The 16,631-nt window shown below is 40.5% G+C and overlaps 1 protein-coding gene across 1 annotated transcript; it reads left to right on the top strand.

The window, feature by feature from the left end:
• Window positions 1-2,139: 2,139 nt before the first annotated feature.
• LOC131952254 (uncharacterized) lies at window positions 2,140-16,403 on the top strand. The gene is made up of 10 exons (XM_059314810.1): window positions 2,140-2,245; window positions 3,821-3,916; window positions 4,519-4,639; window positions 5,026-5,195; window positions 6,679-6,819; window positions 7,868-8,031; window positions 11,913-11,983; window positions 13,809-13,968; window positions 14,553-14,706; window positions 15,165-16,403. The coding sequence occupies exons 2-10, from the start codon at window positions 3,881-3,883 to the stop codon at window positions 15,312-15,314; spliced, it is 1,167 nt and encodes a 388-aa protein (XP_059170793.1). The 5' UTR covers window positions 2,140-2,245; window positions 3,821-3,880; the 3' UTR covers window positions 15,315-16,403.
• Window positions 16,404-16,631: the final 228 nt, after the last annotated feature.

The following is a 16,631-nucleotide window of genomic DNA, read 5'->3' as shown; positions in this document are numbered from 1 at the left end:
GGCCAACAAAAGCAGCATCAACTAGGCTAATGTATACATGCAAAATCCTCAGTACAACTTGGACGTTGAGAACACTATCTAGGTTCTCCCAAAACACAGCTGTTTAACTGTACAGTGTACAGCAATATTAAATCTCTTCTCCTCTATGGAGAATGTTGAAACTTTCATAAATGTATGCCTGCATACCTACATAGCATTTAGAACATAAGGTGACCTGAAAAAATTACCAATGCTGAATCATGAAAAAAACCTTTTGGCAAAGTTATATAGATCTAGAGTATCTAGATCTATATACAATATATAATATATAGGCCTTATTTTAGACTAGATTTCTAGATCTACTCCGCCCTAACCCCAAACATTAAAACTTGCACACACATTTAATTTATATATCTACCTTCATTTAGTATTTAGCAGCAGTGGCCATGAATTGTACGTTTTAATCAATAAAACTTTTAATTGTTTTGTTTGTAGTAGCTTACAGATGGGTGTGGATGTGTGTTGAAATAATGGGATAAAACAATCTTATATATATATAATTCTCTTCTTGGAGACCATAGAAAACACCAAGCTGTAAGCGTGCCTAGCAGCACCCTCTCTTCATCTCTAGGCATATTGCTACCACCCCCACATGGTCGGGTGAGCTGTGGTTCACGCTAAATGTTTACAATCGTAGAGCCGGGTTTAGTGACGGCTATTAGGGGCAGATAATTTAGTTTGAAACGATTTTAAAGTTAGGGGAGGTAACTAAGAGGAGGCTGCTTTCACGGGGGGTGGGGTGGGGGTTGGGGGAAAGGAGGGTTTTAGTGTTTTAAAGCAAATATTTTCAGTGGCAGCATTGGTACTGTCGAATTCACAAATTGTGAATTACTGAAAAGTAAAAAATAAAACAACTAAATAGCGGCATATGATATGCCGCGGGTCGTCTCGTATATCATATATCAAGCTAAACAGCTTTATTTTAAATTTAATAGAGTGATGTCCCTTGCCTGCTTCTCGCGCGTGAGGAGTTTTTTGTAGCGGGACTTAAATAAAAGTTACTGCCCTTTTACTGGTCCAAAATAAATCATACACTTTGACGTCATGTATTGGCTGGTTGATAAAGAAATGCGCTTAATTATTGATTGGCATTTTAATAGTGTTAATTAATGTCCAACGCCGGTCAGATGTAGTATTGTTAGTAAATAAGATCGAAACGAAAACGAAAGTTTTTTTAAAGAGATCGTACATAAAAAGGGGAGAGGGGTGTCACTTTCAAACATGTTCTACTACAATCATGTTCTCGGTGTTTCTTCCAGGCATCTTTTCGGGACCGCCCCCCCCCCCCCCCCCAAAGAGAGTCTATCGCCCCCTCCCCCAGAATAAAATGGAATTTATATAGAAAATGTATACTTTTAACAGTGTTCGCCCCTCCCCTCAAAAATTTCATGTGCTTTCCCCTCCTCCCCCCCCCCCCCCCCCCCGGAGAAAAAAAGTCTGGAAGAAACACTGATGATGACGAATGCATAAGTGTGATTCTTTTAACATCCAAGATAAAGGACAGCACCAAATGCAGGAGGAAAAAAAACACTGTACGACCAGAGTTTCTTTCATGCATCTCTTCGATGGGAGCCCGAAGAAAGTCTACCGCCTCCCCCCCCCCCCCCCCCTCACCATCTAAACAAAATAAAATTTATGTAGCTAATATATACTTTTACCAGTGTCCACCCCTCCCCTCCCACTCCCCCCGAAAATGAGCGGAGAAGAGGCCGTACAAAAAATAACCATACCAGTAACGTTTTATACAGATATTAACCAGATGTGAAGCAAGAGTTGATGAGGATGATAACAATAAATGGCTGTTTAGTAAAATACCGCTGCCGACTGCCCAAATACTATGAGAGTTACACATGATAAAATAAGAGAGCCGCTCAAAATCGAGTCCTTCCCTTTGCTCCCCTGGGGCCAAAAGGAATATGTCAAGTTTATCTATTTGCCCTCTGTGCCCTTGCTTCAACTTCAAGTTTATTGTGTGGTTAAAATTTTTTTAGCGTTGTGAATAATTTTGATGTAAGCTAAAAGTAGTAAGTGTGGGGTATAGATGCACATGTACTATTTTATCGGGCGCAAGTCGAGAAGTGTCATCACCTTGTGTGTGAGGCCGGGATGTACAGCCACTGTCAAAATGTCGGAGTTTATGGATCGGCTTCCGAGATATTTATAATTCGCTTGCATGTCTCGCGAAAACTTAGTCTTGGCCGCTGAAGTAAGCCATTAAGTGATTCGTTTTCATTTGTGTATTTTCTTTTTAAATTTCTTAAATAAATGTTTTAATTTTTTGGAACTGTTTTTATAAATTTATAAGTGTGTGGGATTATTAAGTGATTTTTTCGAGAAAATGTGTTTAAAATATTTGTTGAGATGTATATCAACATAAAGTAACCCAAGATTTAAAGCTTCATTTTCTGTGTTCGTCGCAAGGATCATTGTTATTATATTTAATGTATTTAATTAACGCCGTTGGGGCGTAACGAATTATTTTGTTTTTGTATGCTAGGCAGAGGCGTACCGAGTGCGGGGTGGGGGTGCGGACCGCACCGGGTGACACCATTTAGGGGGGTGACACCAAGACAAAAAAAAATCGCAAAATGTACAGAAGAAAAATGCTTTTTGCCAGTTCCATTTATGATTAATTAAAGTTAAATAGGCCTAGTCTTTTAAGTACAAATCTACAATTATTACAACGTGCTAACTGTAGAGAGAAAAAAATCTACCTGCAACTGTATTATTAACATCAAAGATAAACTTCGTTACTATCAAGTCTGGAGTGATTAAAGTTTATACGAAGTGCCGCACCGGGTAACACCCGACCTAGCGACGCCACTGATACTAGGAATAAACCTAACCATAATCAGGATAATGTATTGCCTACAAGTGTTTTAATTATTTTTCATTTTGAAAGAATATTTCCTCTTTATTTTTGTAAATTACCATTTACAAGTATTTACTCGTACCAATCATCTAGTCACTCGTATAGGTGTGATTTGTACAATAGTATCAGAGCTTAGACGAGATGAGTCAGTGCGGTCTAGAAGTAAAGCTCACACTCAGTTGCATTATTGGTCTAGTGGTTGGTATCGTGGGTTCAGCGGTTGGCATAACGGGTGTGAGAGGTTCGTAATCCTCATCCTCCTCAGTTCCACTCGTACCCGTTTTGCCCGTGTCCATGCTGCCTGTCAGAGGCGTAGCGACTCATTCCGGCACTGGGGGGGGGGGGGAGGGGGGCGAAATATTATTTTGCTTCCACCCACTCTCCTCCCATTTATGTTGGTAAAAAAAACTCCCCCACCCATATGTGCCTGGAACGAACTATCAAATTTGCGCTCCCCTTCCCTCCCTGTATTATATAGTAATTCAAGCGGGGGGGGGGGACGCCCGCCCCCTTCAGTTGGAAAGGTTGGTGGTACTTTTTACCAGTCTCTATCCCGTAAAAATTTTTAATTGAGGTGCAACCCAGTTGATGTAAAACAGTAAAATCAGTGACTTTCTTAACTTTAACTGGGTATAATTCAATACCCCAGCTTAAAATAGCTTTCAATTTTTTCCACCCCTTTTGGCGCGTCCATAGGGTCAGAGCTAGGGGCGGTCGCCCCACCCGCCACCTTTAGCTACGCCACTGCTGCCCATACAATAGAAAGAAGGTAGCTGAAGTAAACATAAATACATAGGGACCAACACAACAACTCTCATCTTTCCAAAATTACAACAACACCACAAATAAGTTAAAACAAAATATGATGTGTACGGCTAATCGATAGAAGTATTCGTTATCTTTCTTCAGCCCGCAAGATGTTCAAGCTTGTAGTTAGTGCAGCAGCTTTGTTCACCTTTCCATACTGTGATGCAGCTCCATATATCTTTACAATTGCTGTGCCACGTAAGACTTAAGTTATTGGTATACAAAACAACATCGAATGGGAGGAGACTCTTTTCGGTGTTCCCGTTTATTAAGAGTTTTATTTCATGTTTCCATACATTGTAATATATATTGTACATACATTGTAATTAATATATATATATATATATATATATATATATATATATATATATATATATATATATATATATATATATATATATATATATATATATATATATATATATATATATAGGCATATAAATACACACACACACACACATATATATATATATATATATATATATATACTAATAGGCATATGAATACACATAAATATATACATACATATATATACACATATAGGCCTGCCTATATATATATATATATATATATATATATATATATAGGCATATAAATACACATAAATATATACATACATATATATACACATATAGGCCTATATATATATATATATACATACGTATATATATATACATGTAATATATATATATATATATGTATATATATATATATGTATATATATATATATATATATATATATATATATATATATATATATATATATATATATATATATATATATATATATATGTGTGAAGCTGCGCAGCCAATTTGCGGCGACCCATTCTTGTTGTGCGGTAGGCGCTGCGTGTGTGTCTGACAAATGTACTTGTCCTAGTCCCACAAAAGGCATCGGAAATTTCCACTGCGCTTTACCATGTAAGTCATTGCTAAGCTATTTTTAAATTGCTACAGCCAAACACATCTAGTTGAAAGGCTAACGCCACAAATAAGAATGGGAGACTTACAGTTATAAATTTAACCTTAAGATTACACATAATATGTACAGTGTTTCTTCCAGACTTTTTTCTCCGGGGAGGGGGGGGGGGGGGCACTTGATATTTTCAGGAGAGGGGGGGGGACATTTTCCGGGTTTGGGGGGCGGACACTGGTAAAAGTATATTTTCTATATAAATTCCATTTCGTCAGGAGGGGGGGGGCGGTAGACTTTCTTCGCCCCCCCCCCCCCGAAGAGATGCCTGGAAGAAACTCCAATGTACATTTTTTTGTAGGTGCGTGTTATGTGTTTTTTATTTGAATTACAGCTCAGCCATTTTGCGCCATTTTTAACGACCCGATGGTGCGAGATTTTGCGGGCGGTCACGTGTTGGTGCCACTTCCGGTGAAGTTTTTGGTTGCACACATCGCAAATCCAATTTGTGTTGAGACGACGCCGGGGACTTTCCAACAGAAGGATGGGATGTGCGAGGTCCATGTGAGTCTAACTAACACGAGGTCCATGTGAGTGATAATTTTTGAGGTCCACGTAGGTCTTAATGAGAGGTAGATGTGGATCCTAATGAGTGGTCCACGTAGAACTTAATTGGAGGTCGATTTGGGTTTTAATTTGAGATCCACCTGGTTCTTAATGAGAGACCCATGTGAGTCTTAATGAGATGTGCATGAGGGATTTTTGAGGTCCAAGTAGCTCTTAATGAGAGGTCGATTTGAGAAGTGTTTCTTCCAGACTTTTTTCTCCTGGGGCGGGGAGGGGGCACTGGATATTTTCGGGGGGGGGGGGGCGGTCTACATTTTCCGGGGGGGGGGGGCGGACACTAGTAAAAGTATTTTTTTACTATATAAATTCCATCTCGTTCGGGGGGCGGTAGACTTTCATCGGGGAGATGCCTGGAAGAAACTGGATGTAAGTCTTAATACTCTTAGTGAGAGATCGACGTGGGTTATAATTTGAGATCCAAGTAGGTCTTAATGATACGTCCAAGTGGATCCTAATTAGTGGTCCATGTAGAACTTAATTGGAGGTGCTATAGGATGTAAATGAGAGGCCCGTGTGGGAGGGGGGGGGGGTTAATGATATATGAACGTTGTGTGAAATAAATTTATCACAACGACCTACCGGTAGGTCAATTTATCACGACACGCGCTGGTGGGAGACTGTGCATCTATAAGGATGTCTCTCTCTCTCTCTCTCTCTCTCTCTCTCTCTCTCTCTCTCTATATATATATATATATATATATATATATATATATATGTGTGTGTGTGTGTGTGTGTGTGTGTGTGTTTGTGAGTCCACAAAAATTGCAAGGGGGTGGGGGCAGTGGCGTAGCGAGGTCGGGTGTCACCCGGTGCGGCACTTAATGGTGTCACCCCCCCCCCCCAGAGGCATAGAGTCCCTTCCCAGGGACAAACTTTCTAATTTTCGATTTGCACCCCCCCCCCCCTCAAACTTTCGATTTGCACCCCCCCCCCTCAAGTTTTCGATGTGCACCCCCCCCCCCTCAAACTTTCGATTTGCACCCCCCCCTCGAGTTTTTCTCTATATATTTTGCTATTTTTTTGCCTTGGTGTCACCCCCCTAAATGGTGTCACCCGGTGCGGTCCGCACCCCCCGCCCCCCCCCTCGCTACGCCCCTGGGTGGGGGTTATTCTCAAGTTCCGACACTGTCCCTAGACCACCCATACTACAGCACAGTTTTAGTGTCCTGAGCTTATGTTATTGGAAGTAAAGGAGGCTTTGATAGTGCTAACCACATTTTCCCTTCAAATGTTGAGGTAAAAAAAACCATCTAAACTCTACTTCATCTGCCCAAAAGATCGCTAGTTCTAAAGAGGAATCTTTTCAAAAATCTTTTTTTTTAAACCTCTACATCTGTTTTCACATTTTAATTATTACAATGCTATTAATTGATTAGTTAACCAATTACTGTTCTTGAAACTGAACCCACAATCCTGACAGGTGTACGCCTGGGGCGGGAGGCAACTCGGCAAGACTTTCGTCAAAGGGGTCGAGGTCAAAGTGTTTGTGTCTATAAACGCCACGACCTCGTACTTTCACTCGACACGCATCCAAGGAGAAGCTCGGAATTGGTCTTACACGGTAGGTTTAACCAGTGACGTCACATTGCAGGGGGGGGGGGGGGGCAGAGGCGTAGCGACCCTTCCCGGCGCCCGGGGACAAACTTTCGATTTGCACCCCTCCCCTCAAACATTCGATTTGCGCCCCCCCCCCCCCTCAAACTTTCAATTTGTTTTTCGAACTCTTTTTGGCGCCCCCTAAGGTCGGAGCCCGGGGACATATGCCCCCCTCGCTACGCCTCTGTGGGGGGGGTGCGGTGCGTACTGGGTGACACAATTGAGGGGGGGGGGGGGAAACCCCCATTAAAAAACCTTCATTACTTTCGAAACAATTGTCTATTCAGTTAAAATAATTAAATACTAGGGGAGGGGGTATACGAAACCGAAAATGCAAAGTTGTTGGAGAGGGGTGGGGTTATCCACCCCCCCCCCCCACCCAAGCTACCCTTACCGGATGACACCCTACCTTGCGACGCCACTGGGTTTAAGTATTTCCCCGCTGAAGTAAAATCGACATTTATAGAAAAACAAACAGCAATCAAAATACATCGACACACTCCTAGTGTAGACTTTGAATAAACACGCATGGTTATTGATGATACAGAGACTAGGCTTTCTAGGTACGTACACACAGTCAAATTATACTCAACACCCAGATAGTGGTGTTGGTGGGGGAAAAGTTCCCTTTTCATACCTGACGGTCTATAGTGCAAGTGAAGTAGAGTTCTCTTGTTTCTGTGACCTCGGTATATGAAGAGATAGTGTGGTCAGCACTATGCCCAGCCGCCTTTACTTTCCCTAACGTGAGTTAGGTACCCATCAGAGTTGGGTGGACTCTGGGACGGTCTACTGACTTGAACCCGGATTCGAACTCGAGACTTACGGGTTAGCAATCCAGCTCTCTACTGCTAGACCACTCCGTTGGTGGGGGAGGTAATCCACAAATGCCGTCATTATTTTTATCATTACGCCCCCCCCCCCCCCTCCAAATTTATAAATCAACATGCACAAAACCGAAAAACGGTGACGTCATTTATGCATAATACACCCCCCCCCCTATGATATTTCAGTTCACAGAAGAAGGAAGCTCATCTATGAACCCGTCCAGCGACTACTCCGACCGTCTCGTCACAATACTACCTGGCTATGGCGAGATTAAGACGGTGTATGACGAGAAATGGGACAACTTTGTTCAACTGGTCATCGGCACATGCGGCGTCACCGTGGGCTTCAGGTTAGAGGGGGGTGTCATCCATGCAGTGGCGTCACAAGGTGGTGCGGGTGGGGGGCGGTCCGTACCATGTGACGCCATGTAGTGGGTGACATCTATATAGTAAAATTTATTATCAAAGCAATGTTTTATTTAGCTAAAATAATATAAATAGGGGGGAAAGGGTGACACCAAACCGAAAATTCAAAATTGTTAGAAGGGGGTGTCACCACATCATGTGACATCCACTGCATCCATGTATACCAACCATATAATAATTTAAGCCCCCCCCCCCCCCCCCCCCCCCGCCCCCCTTCCCCGGTCCTAAATAGACGTTCGTAAAAATATTTTTTTAGTTATTTTTATTTCAACCAAAAAAAATATATATTCGAGCCTGTAGTATGAGCCGGCATTAATCCGGCATCTGTCTTGTACCCAGTGCCGGCGCCAGGTTATTTAGCGCCCTAGGCAAAACTTATTAAAACGCCCCCTTTTACACAAATTAATTACTTAAACATATGCATAAGAAAACAATTAATTAAAAGCTACCTATTAATTTATTATTAATTGCATACACGTTATACTTACGTACTTAATCCTCATCACTCCCTGTGGAGTATAGGGCAACAACAAATCTCCGCCATTCCACCCTGTCCTGGGCGAGCCACTTTAGTTCATGCCAGGTCTTGCCAGTAGCCTGTACTTCTTCTTCCATCTCTCTCCTCCATGTTCCCAGTGGTCTTCCTCTCTTTCTCTTTCCGGGTGGGTTCCACTTCAGCGCCTTGTTGGGGAGTCTTTTTTTGCTCATGCGTAGGACACGGCCCAGCCATCTCCATCTCCTCATTCGAACTTCTGAAACAATGTCGTTTAATCCTGTCTTTCGCCATATTTCCTTGTTCGGGACTTTGTCGTCCCACTTTATTCTGAGAATACGTTGGAGGGATCTTCTTTCGAAGCCTCCGAGTCGACTCTCTCCTTTCTTGTTTAGTTTCCATGACTCTGCAGCATAGAGGAGTACAGAACGTACATTAGACTTGTAGATCCTTATTTTGGTTCTCTGCTGCAGTGAAGATGATTTCCAGATCTTAGCGAGTCTGTTGAAAGCTTGTGCTGCCATTGCTATTCTGGTGGCCATTTCTTTCTCCATGCTGCCATTTGCTGATATATAGCTGCCGAGGTACTTAAAGTCTTCGACCTCTTCTAGCTCTGCTCCATTCACAAAGGTCTTGAGAGCACTTTTATACACGTTATAAGCAGATATCAAAATCAAATTTTACTTGCCTCCTTCGTCTCAAAAGCTTGTACTCATTCCTTCAATTCCAGTTTGCAAGCGTAATCACTTTTTATTGAAATTGTTGCTAAATCCACGAGTCTACTTTGTACTTTACGACATAGCCTCCTTCCATCTCCCCCCTCCCTTTAGAAAGTTTCAAGTGCTTCCCTAGCCCCCCCCCCCCTCTCCCTCCCGGGAGAAAAAAGTCTGGAAAAAGAATACGGAAAAAATACACAGCTCTTGTAGTGTTGGGCTCTCTGCAGACCTCCCATGGTGAGTTCCAGAACGAAACTTACCTGCTTAAGGCTTGATTCTCTTTAGTTATAATTGTAAAATGTCTATATTGTGTGATTATGTAACGATTTTTTTTTGAAAAATAAAAGGTTATAAATGTTATAGATTCCAGCCTACCATTGCTATATATGAATCCTTTAGGAGAGGGTGAAAAATATGAAAAAGACACTTTAATTAGATGATAAATTTGCGTCTAAGACGTTTTTAGACGCATTTGCGGCACTTTCTCATAATGTATGTCTACTAACATTAAATATTGCAATTTAAAAAGGCTACTGATGTATTAGTTTTTCAACGTGATAATGCTTTAAAAAACCTACCAAACTATTTTGTTTAGAACTTTACTATAGTAAATAATAACTTAAAGTTGTATTTATAAGTAAGCGGTCAACCTAAGGTGCAGGAATTTGAAATGAATTCAAAGTGAAGAAACGAATCAGCTCCCATTTGGAAATACAAATACAAAAATCTTAATCAAGGGAAATAACTTTCACAAGAATAGCTACATTAACTATGTGTAACTAAAACATGCTTGAAAAATACAATAGAACGCTCGAAATTTCGTTATATAATAATTATAAGAAATCTTTTATATAAGCTATGTATACTTGTCAAAGAAATATATTTTACTCATTGACTACTTAACTTAAAGTTTTGTTTGAAAGTCGAAACATGGTAGCTTTATTATAACATACTTCTCGTCAATTTTGATGACACATTTATTTGTTGGTGTTAATTTAAGGTGGTAATAGAAATTTTGGATCCCCTAAAAAGAGGGACGCATTTTAAAAAAATTCAATTACGGCTAACTTTTAAGTTACTGCTATAATTATTGATTAAATATTTAAAAAATATGTAATTTGAAAAAAAAGTTTAAGGTTAGTTATAAATTCCAGCCTAGATAATATTATATATTAATTATTATAACGTTAAGAGTGGTAATATAGATTCCTATTAAAAAAAACTAGATTTTTCAGCTAGAGAACGCCTACCTTTCTTTGTAGTGTGTTCCGTCCTGAATTGAAATCATCTAACTTACGATAAACTCGGCTACTCGATATACTCTACTTCATTCACGACACATATCAACCTTCGATACCTAAACATAACTAGACTCGATGCTCCAGAACTACGGCACCAACTCGCTTAACTTCACCAAGCTCTACAAACGATACTCCAAATCAACAACGATTTCACTGGACCTACTACTACACGTTAACATTTAACACACTCGATGCCTTAATACCACAGGACTCGATACTCCCGAACCCCAGAACGACGATACTTCAACACCTACATTCTCATTTCTCTACTACCAATCAGATTCCACTAGGCCTACAACTAAACGACAACAGCCAAATAAAAAATACGACACTTAAACACTTCAAGAACCGATATTTCATACCTACGGAACCATATCAGCAACAGCCAGTGGCGTAGCCTGGAATTGGTCATGGGAGGGGTTCAAACATTTTTCCATATTTATACAATCATATATATATATATATATATATATATATATATATATATATATATATATATATATATATATATATATATATATATATATATATATATATATATATATATATATATATATATATATATAGGGGTCAATGGGAGGGGTTATAACCCCCCCCTAACCCCCCCCCCCCCCTTGCCTACGCCACTGGCAACAGCCTTCCACCGTTACTCCCAAATCTGAACGATCCATCAAAACTTACCAAACAAGTACAATACTTTGAACACCCCGTCATTACAAAACTCTATACACCAGAATAGATTTCTAATTCAAAGTCAGAGAAAACGAGAATTACAAGCCCTATTAAAAACCAAAATTGCACGTGTTTTGGAACGTCCCGTCATGCGCTGGAGCGATCACTAAATTAACATTAAAATAACATACCTTTTTGAATAGTTCGAAATTTAAAATACGAACTTATTTAATCGTTTTCTACTTCAATTATGTAACACCAAAATAAAAAAGCAAAGTGACTGGTCAAAAGCGCCCCGACCTTTCCAAATTAAAAAGGTGGGGAACAAAGATGTGCCTATATAGACCTACTTTGGGGGTGGGGGAGCAAAATTGATAGTTCGTCCAGGGCGCCGAAATTGATCGCTACTCCTTTCTATATTACCATCTATAATTTATAAAAGATAATCAAAGTTATTAATTATTAGGTACTTTTTTTTTATTATAGCGATTAAACCTTTTTGCGCCCCCCTAGGGATGGCGCCATAGACGACTGCCTAGTTCGCCTAATAGGTAGCGCCGGCCCTGCTTTGTACCCTTTTCTCACTCTTCAACTTCAAGTAAATAACATTTTTTTTTCCTCAGACCTGTAGAGCTAGACAACGACCCCTTGCTCTACCCAGCGGGAATGTACGTGTCCGTTGTTGATGACTGTGGTAAGCCACACAAAAAAAAACATATCATTTGGTGGAACTAAACTGGATGGTGCCTTCTAAATCTAAATCATCCCTTAACCTTCGTATGGGTCGTTGGGGCAACGCAGAGTGATGTGTCTAGGGCTATGTGTCGCATGGCGGCGCCCACCCCTTCCCATGCCTGACCACAGCAAGATGCCTCCATCTAGGGTGGCTCGCCTTTGGGGCGACGTCACGCTTTTTTGGACATTTTTACCTCCTTCCCTCCCCTCCGTCACACATCGTCACAAAAAGCCAGACCCCCCCCCCCACCCCTAAAATGACGTCACACTTCAGCCTACAACCCCCCGCAAAATCTCAGTTGAATTTTTCTTAAAACATTGGTTTTTTTTCGAAAATCTTGTCTGAACTCTGTCAAAATAGAATATTTTAATCAATTCCTATTACAATTTATTAAAACAGTTTTCTAAACCGCGAAATAACGTCTAAAATTTGTTTTCTAACATGGCTTTTTTATAATGCAAAAGTGTGACGTCGCACCATCTGAACCCCCCCCCCCCTCCCCCTCATCACACAACGTCACAAAATTACGGACTCCCCCTCCCCCCTACGAGTGTGACGTCATTTATGGACGACCCTTATGTCACGAACAGGTGGCCGTTGAATTTCATATGGGAACTCATGCGCCCTGGCCGCTGACGTTACTTTCTAAATAAAATATTTTAAAAAAACGTTGGCTACAGTTAGAATTGATGTATTTAAGACTTATTTGAGCGGGGAGAGATGGAGGGGGGAGGATTACCCAGAAGGGTTATTGACAGGGCGGTAATTCATCAGGGGGAAGGGGTGTCCTGTCAGGGGTGGACTAGCTGTGTCAAGAGGCCCGGGATATTTTAAAAGCCCCCCCCCCCCCTCTCCAGCTATAGCTTGAGATTTCATCTTACATTTTCTTCTCCATCAAAGCTTGAATTGTACGCCTAGATTGAGCGCTAGATTGCAAACCCGAAAGTCTCGAGTTCTAATCCGGATTCAAGTCAGTTGAACGTCACTAAGTCCACCCAGCTCTGATAGGTACCTGCATTGTTTCTTCCAGGCATCTCTTCGGGGGAGAGTCTACTGAAGAGAGTCTACCGCTATATACTTTTAACAGTGTCCGCCCCCCCCCCCCCCCCCCCGGAGAAAAAAGTCTGGAAGAAACACTTGGTACCTGACACACGTTAGGGAAAGCAAAGGATGCTGCGCATAGCGCTCACCGCATTATACCATCATATGCCGAGATCAAGAAACATATTAACTCTACTTCATCTGCCCAAGGGATCGCTAGATGTAAAGAGGAATCTTTACTTTTTTTTTAGAAATGGAGAAAAAAAACAATATTTTTTTAAAAAATCAAACCAATAATAGGACTATTGCTACAGCACCGTTCCTGACAGTGTTTCTTCCAGACTTTTTTCTCCCGGCAAACATTTTCTGGTGGGGTGGGGGGAGGGGCGGACACTTGTAAAACTAGTTTTTTATATATAAATTCCATTTCGTTCGGAGGAGGTGGGGGGGGGGGGGGCGGTAGACTTTCTTCGGGGGGAGATGCCTGGAAGAAAGTCTGGTTCCTGAGTGCCCACTAGTTTTTTTTTCTGGGGTCCCACTAGGATTTTCACCAGTAGACCGGCAAGCCAGTCCACCCCTGTGTCCCGTGTAACTGTCGACGGGGGGAGGGGGGGTTACTGTCCAAGACACACGTCCTACTGGCATCTGATTATCCAACTCACAAAAGCTCACAACAGAATCCCACAATTGTATTCAATTGTAAATGTAACACTGTGGTTTTAAAAAAGTCTCATCCCATCAGACCCACAGTTTCTGTCAGTGGAGAATTCGCTGTGCGCCCCTCGGGATGGTCCATCACTGGAAGAGCAGACCGACACGTTTTTCGCACAGTACGGGGAGAGTATTAGCAAGGAGGTCTTGGCGTTTTACAAAGTTGTTACAGGGGACGTAATGCAGGATTAGTAGGTTTTTTAGTTTTAATCTTTTTTTTTTTGCGTGACATTATTAATTGGCAGATTTAGATCCTAAAAAATAACTTTAATGAGTATTGTCATTAAAAATGTGGGAATTTATACAAGTGTCCGATAATAGAATATTCTTTAAAAAAGGGGTGTTAGGTTACTGGTAGTTAACTAAATACATACATGGCTGGCAAATGTCAATGCTAACCCCAGAGGCGTAGCGAGGGGGGAGGGTACATATGTCCCCGGGCGCCGACCCTAGGGGACGCCAAAGTGGGTTGAAAAAAATTAAAAGCTCATTTTAGCTGGTTTTGCATTATAAATATAAACAAAAATATATGGTGGAGGGGGGTCGCCAAATTGAAAGTTTGTTTTCGGGCGCCGGGAAGGGTCGCTACACCTCTGGCTAACCCTGTCCCTAACCCTATTTAGTCCTACCATACGCCTAACCCTAATTTCTCACCATAAAATTAGTCGAGATTTCAATACTACTAACAACCCAACACACCTATTTTATGGAAGAATCTATTATCGGACATCTGTATCTAAAATCATCCAAAATATGTTATTCATCCCCACACCAGCCCCGGCTACCCAACAATAATCAATCAGCTGCATGAAGTGGCCCATGAATGTGATCCAGTCAATAGGATCATCAGTGCCTTGGAGTACTGCATGTTCATCATAGACTCGCCCAACTTCTTCCGTTGCTTCGATTCATCTACCGATGCCTCGGTGGTAAGTGGCCAGATTTTGATACCCATTTAAGGCCAAATTTTTTAAATCGAAAAATAACATGGCATGAACGGCATACTTGTCTCAGCTGTGTTGCCAGCCCATAAAATTTAACAAGGTCATATCTTCGGTCTCATTAAGCTAGATATACAAAATTAGTATTGATGTAGCGGGGGGGGGGGGGGGGTCGTTTTTTTCCCTGGCATATTTTTTTCTGAAATAAGTGAGTTTTGAAAGTTCCGAGCGAGACCTATAAATTACCAGTTATTGATATCACTAGTTTATTATCATAACCCAATAAATTTAAAAAAAAACCCTAATTTTAATTAATTGATTATAACTGAATATTTTCATCGTAAACAGGCATTTTGTTTACTTTTATTAAAAACCATTGCTTAGCCTACTTGTATTGAAATATTAACAGGCTCACAGTCCCAATTTATATTTCTAAATACCCCCAGATGCTGGAAACACTGGAGACTTGCATATTTGCTTTCTGTAGCCATAGTACACCTCTGTGTAACGATGTCAAATCCAGGGTGATCAACTCACGGTGTGCAGTGCCTACAACACTGACCATACTGGACAAAAACTGTAACATTTGGATATAGACTGCCTGTAACATTTGGATATAGACTGCCTGTAACATTTGGATATAGACTGCCTGTAACATTTGGATATAGACTGCCTGTAACATTTGGATATAGACTGCCTGTAACATTTGGATATAGACTGCCTGTAACATTTGGATATAGGCTGCCTGTAACATTTGGATATAGGCTGCCTGTAACATTTGGATATAGACTGCCTGTAACATTTGGATATAGACTGCCTGTAACATTTGGATATAGGCTGCCTGTAACATTTGGATATAGGCTGCCTGTAACATTTGGATATAGACTGTCTGTAACATTTGGATATAGACTGTCTGTAACATTTGGATATAGACTGCATATAACATATGGATATAGACTGCCTGTAACATTTGGATATAGTCTGCCTGTAACATTTGGATATAGGCTGCCTGTAACATTTGGATATAGACTGTCTGTAACATTTGGATATAGACTGTCTGTAACATTTGGATATAGACTGCCTGTAACATTTGGATATAGGCTGCCTGTAACATTTGGATATAGGCTGCCTGTAACATTTGGATATAGACTGCCTGTAACATTTGGATATAGACTGTCTGTAACATTTGGATATAGACTGCCTGTAACATTTGGATATAGGCTGCCTGTAAAATTTGGATATAGGCTGCCTGTAACATTTGGATATAGACTGCCTATAACATTTGGATATAGGCTGCCTGTAACATATGGATACAGACTGCCTATAACATTTGGATATAGGCTGCCTGTAACATATGGATACAGACTGCCTATAACATATGGATACAGACTGCCTGTAACATTTGGATATAGACTGCTCCTGAATCTTTAAGCTAAACTCTGAACTCATTTTCATTGTATGGCCCTAGGTCTTCTATGTGAATACTAATCTACACAACTGACAGTACAATTTTAAAATTTAGAAAATAAAAAAAAATTCTGGTCTGAAGACAAATATAATTACCCGCTTCCCCATTTACTACCAATGAGCCATTTAATTTAAATAAATTATTTCTAATTATTATTTACAGCACTCTTTTATTATTCATGTACAAGCTCTAATGAATAAAGCACTATAAAATTAATACAATTGTTAATTTGTTCTATGTCATTAATAGATGGTTGATGTTTTACTATTGCTGTATCAGGGAGATCGGAAACTATACAAAATTGAATGCAGGGAACTTAAAATGTGGCAATCCTCACAATTCAGTTATGTTTGTACCCACAGATGGTACTAAGTATCACTAATTGCAAAAAGCTAAGAAACCAATTACCCCTTTTGGTATTTGGTTTCAATATCAATTCTCTACA

The sequence above is a fragment of the Physella acuta genome, unplaced genomic scaffold (assembly GCF_028476545.2).
Source record: "Physella acuta isolate Inbredline_101_S28 unplaced genomic scaffold, ASM2847654v3 ptg000862l, whole genome shotgun sequence".
Taxonomy (NCBI): domain Eukaryota; kingdom Metazoa; phylum Mollusca; class Gastropoda; family Physidae; genus Physella; species Physella acuta.
Note: the sequence above shows the minus strand (reverse complement) of the source record. Positions and strands in the feature narration are given on the sequence as shown.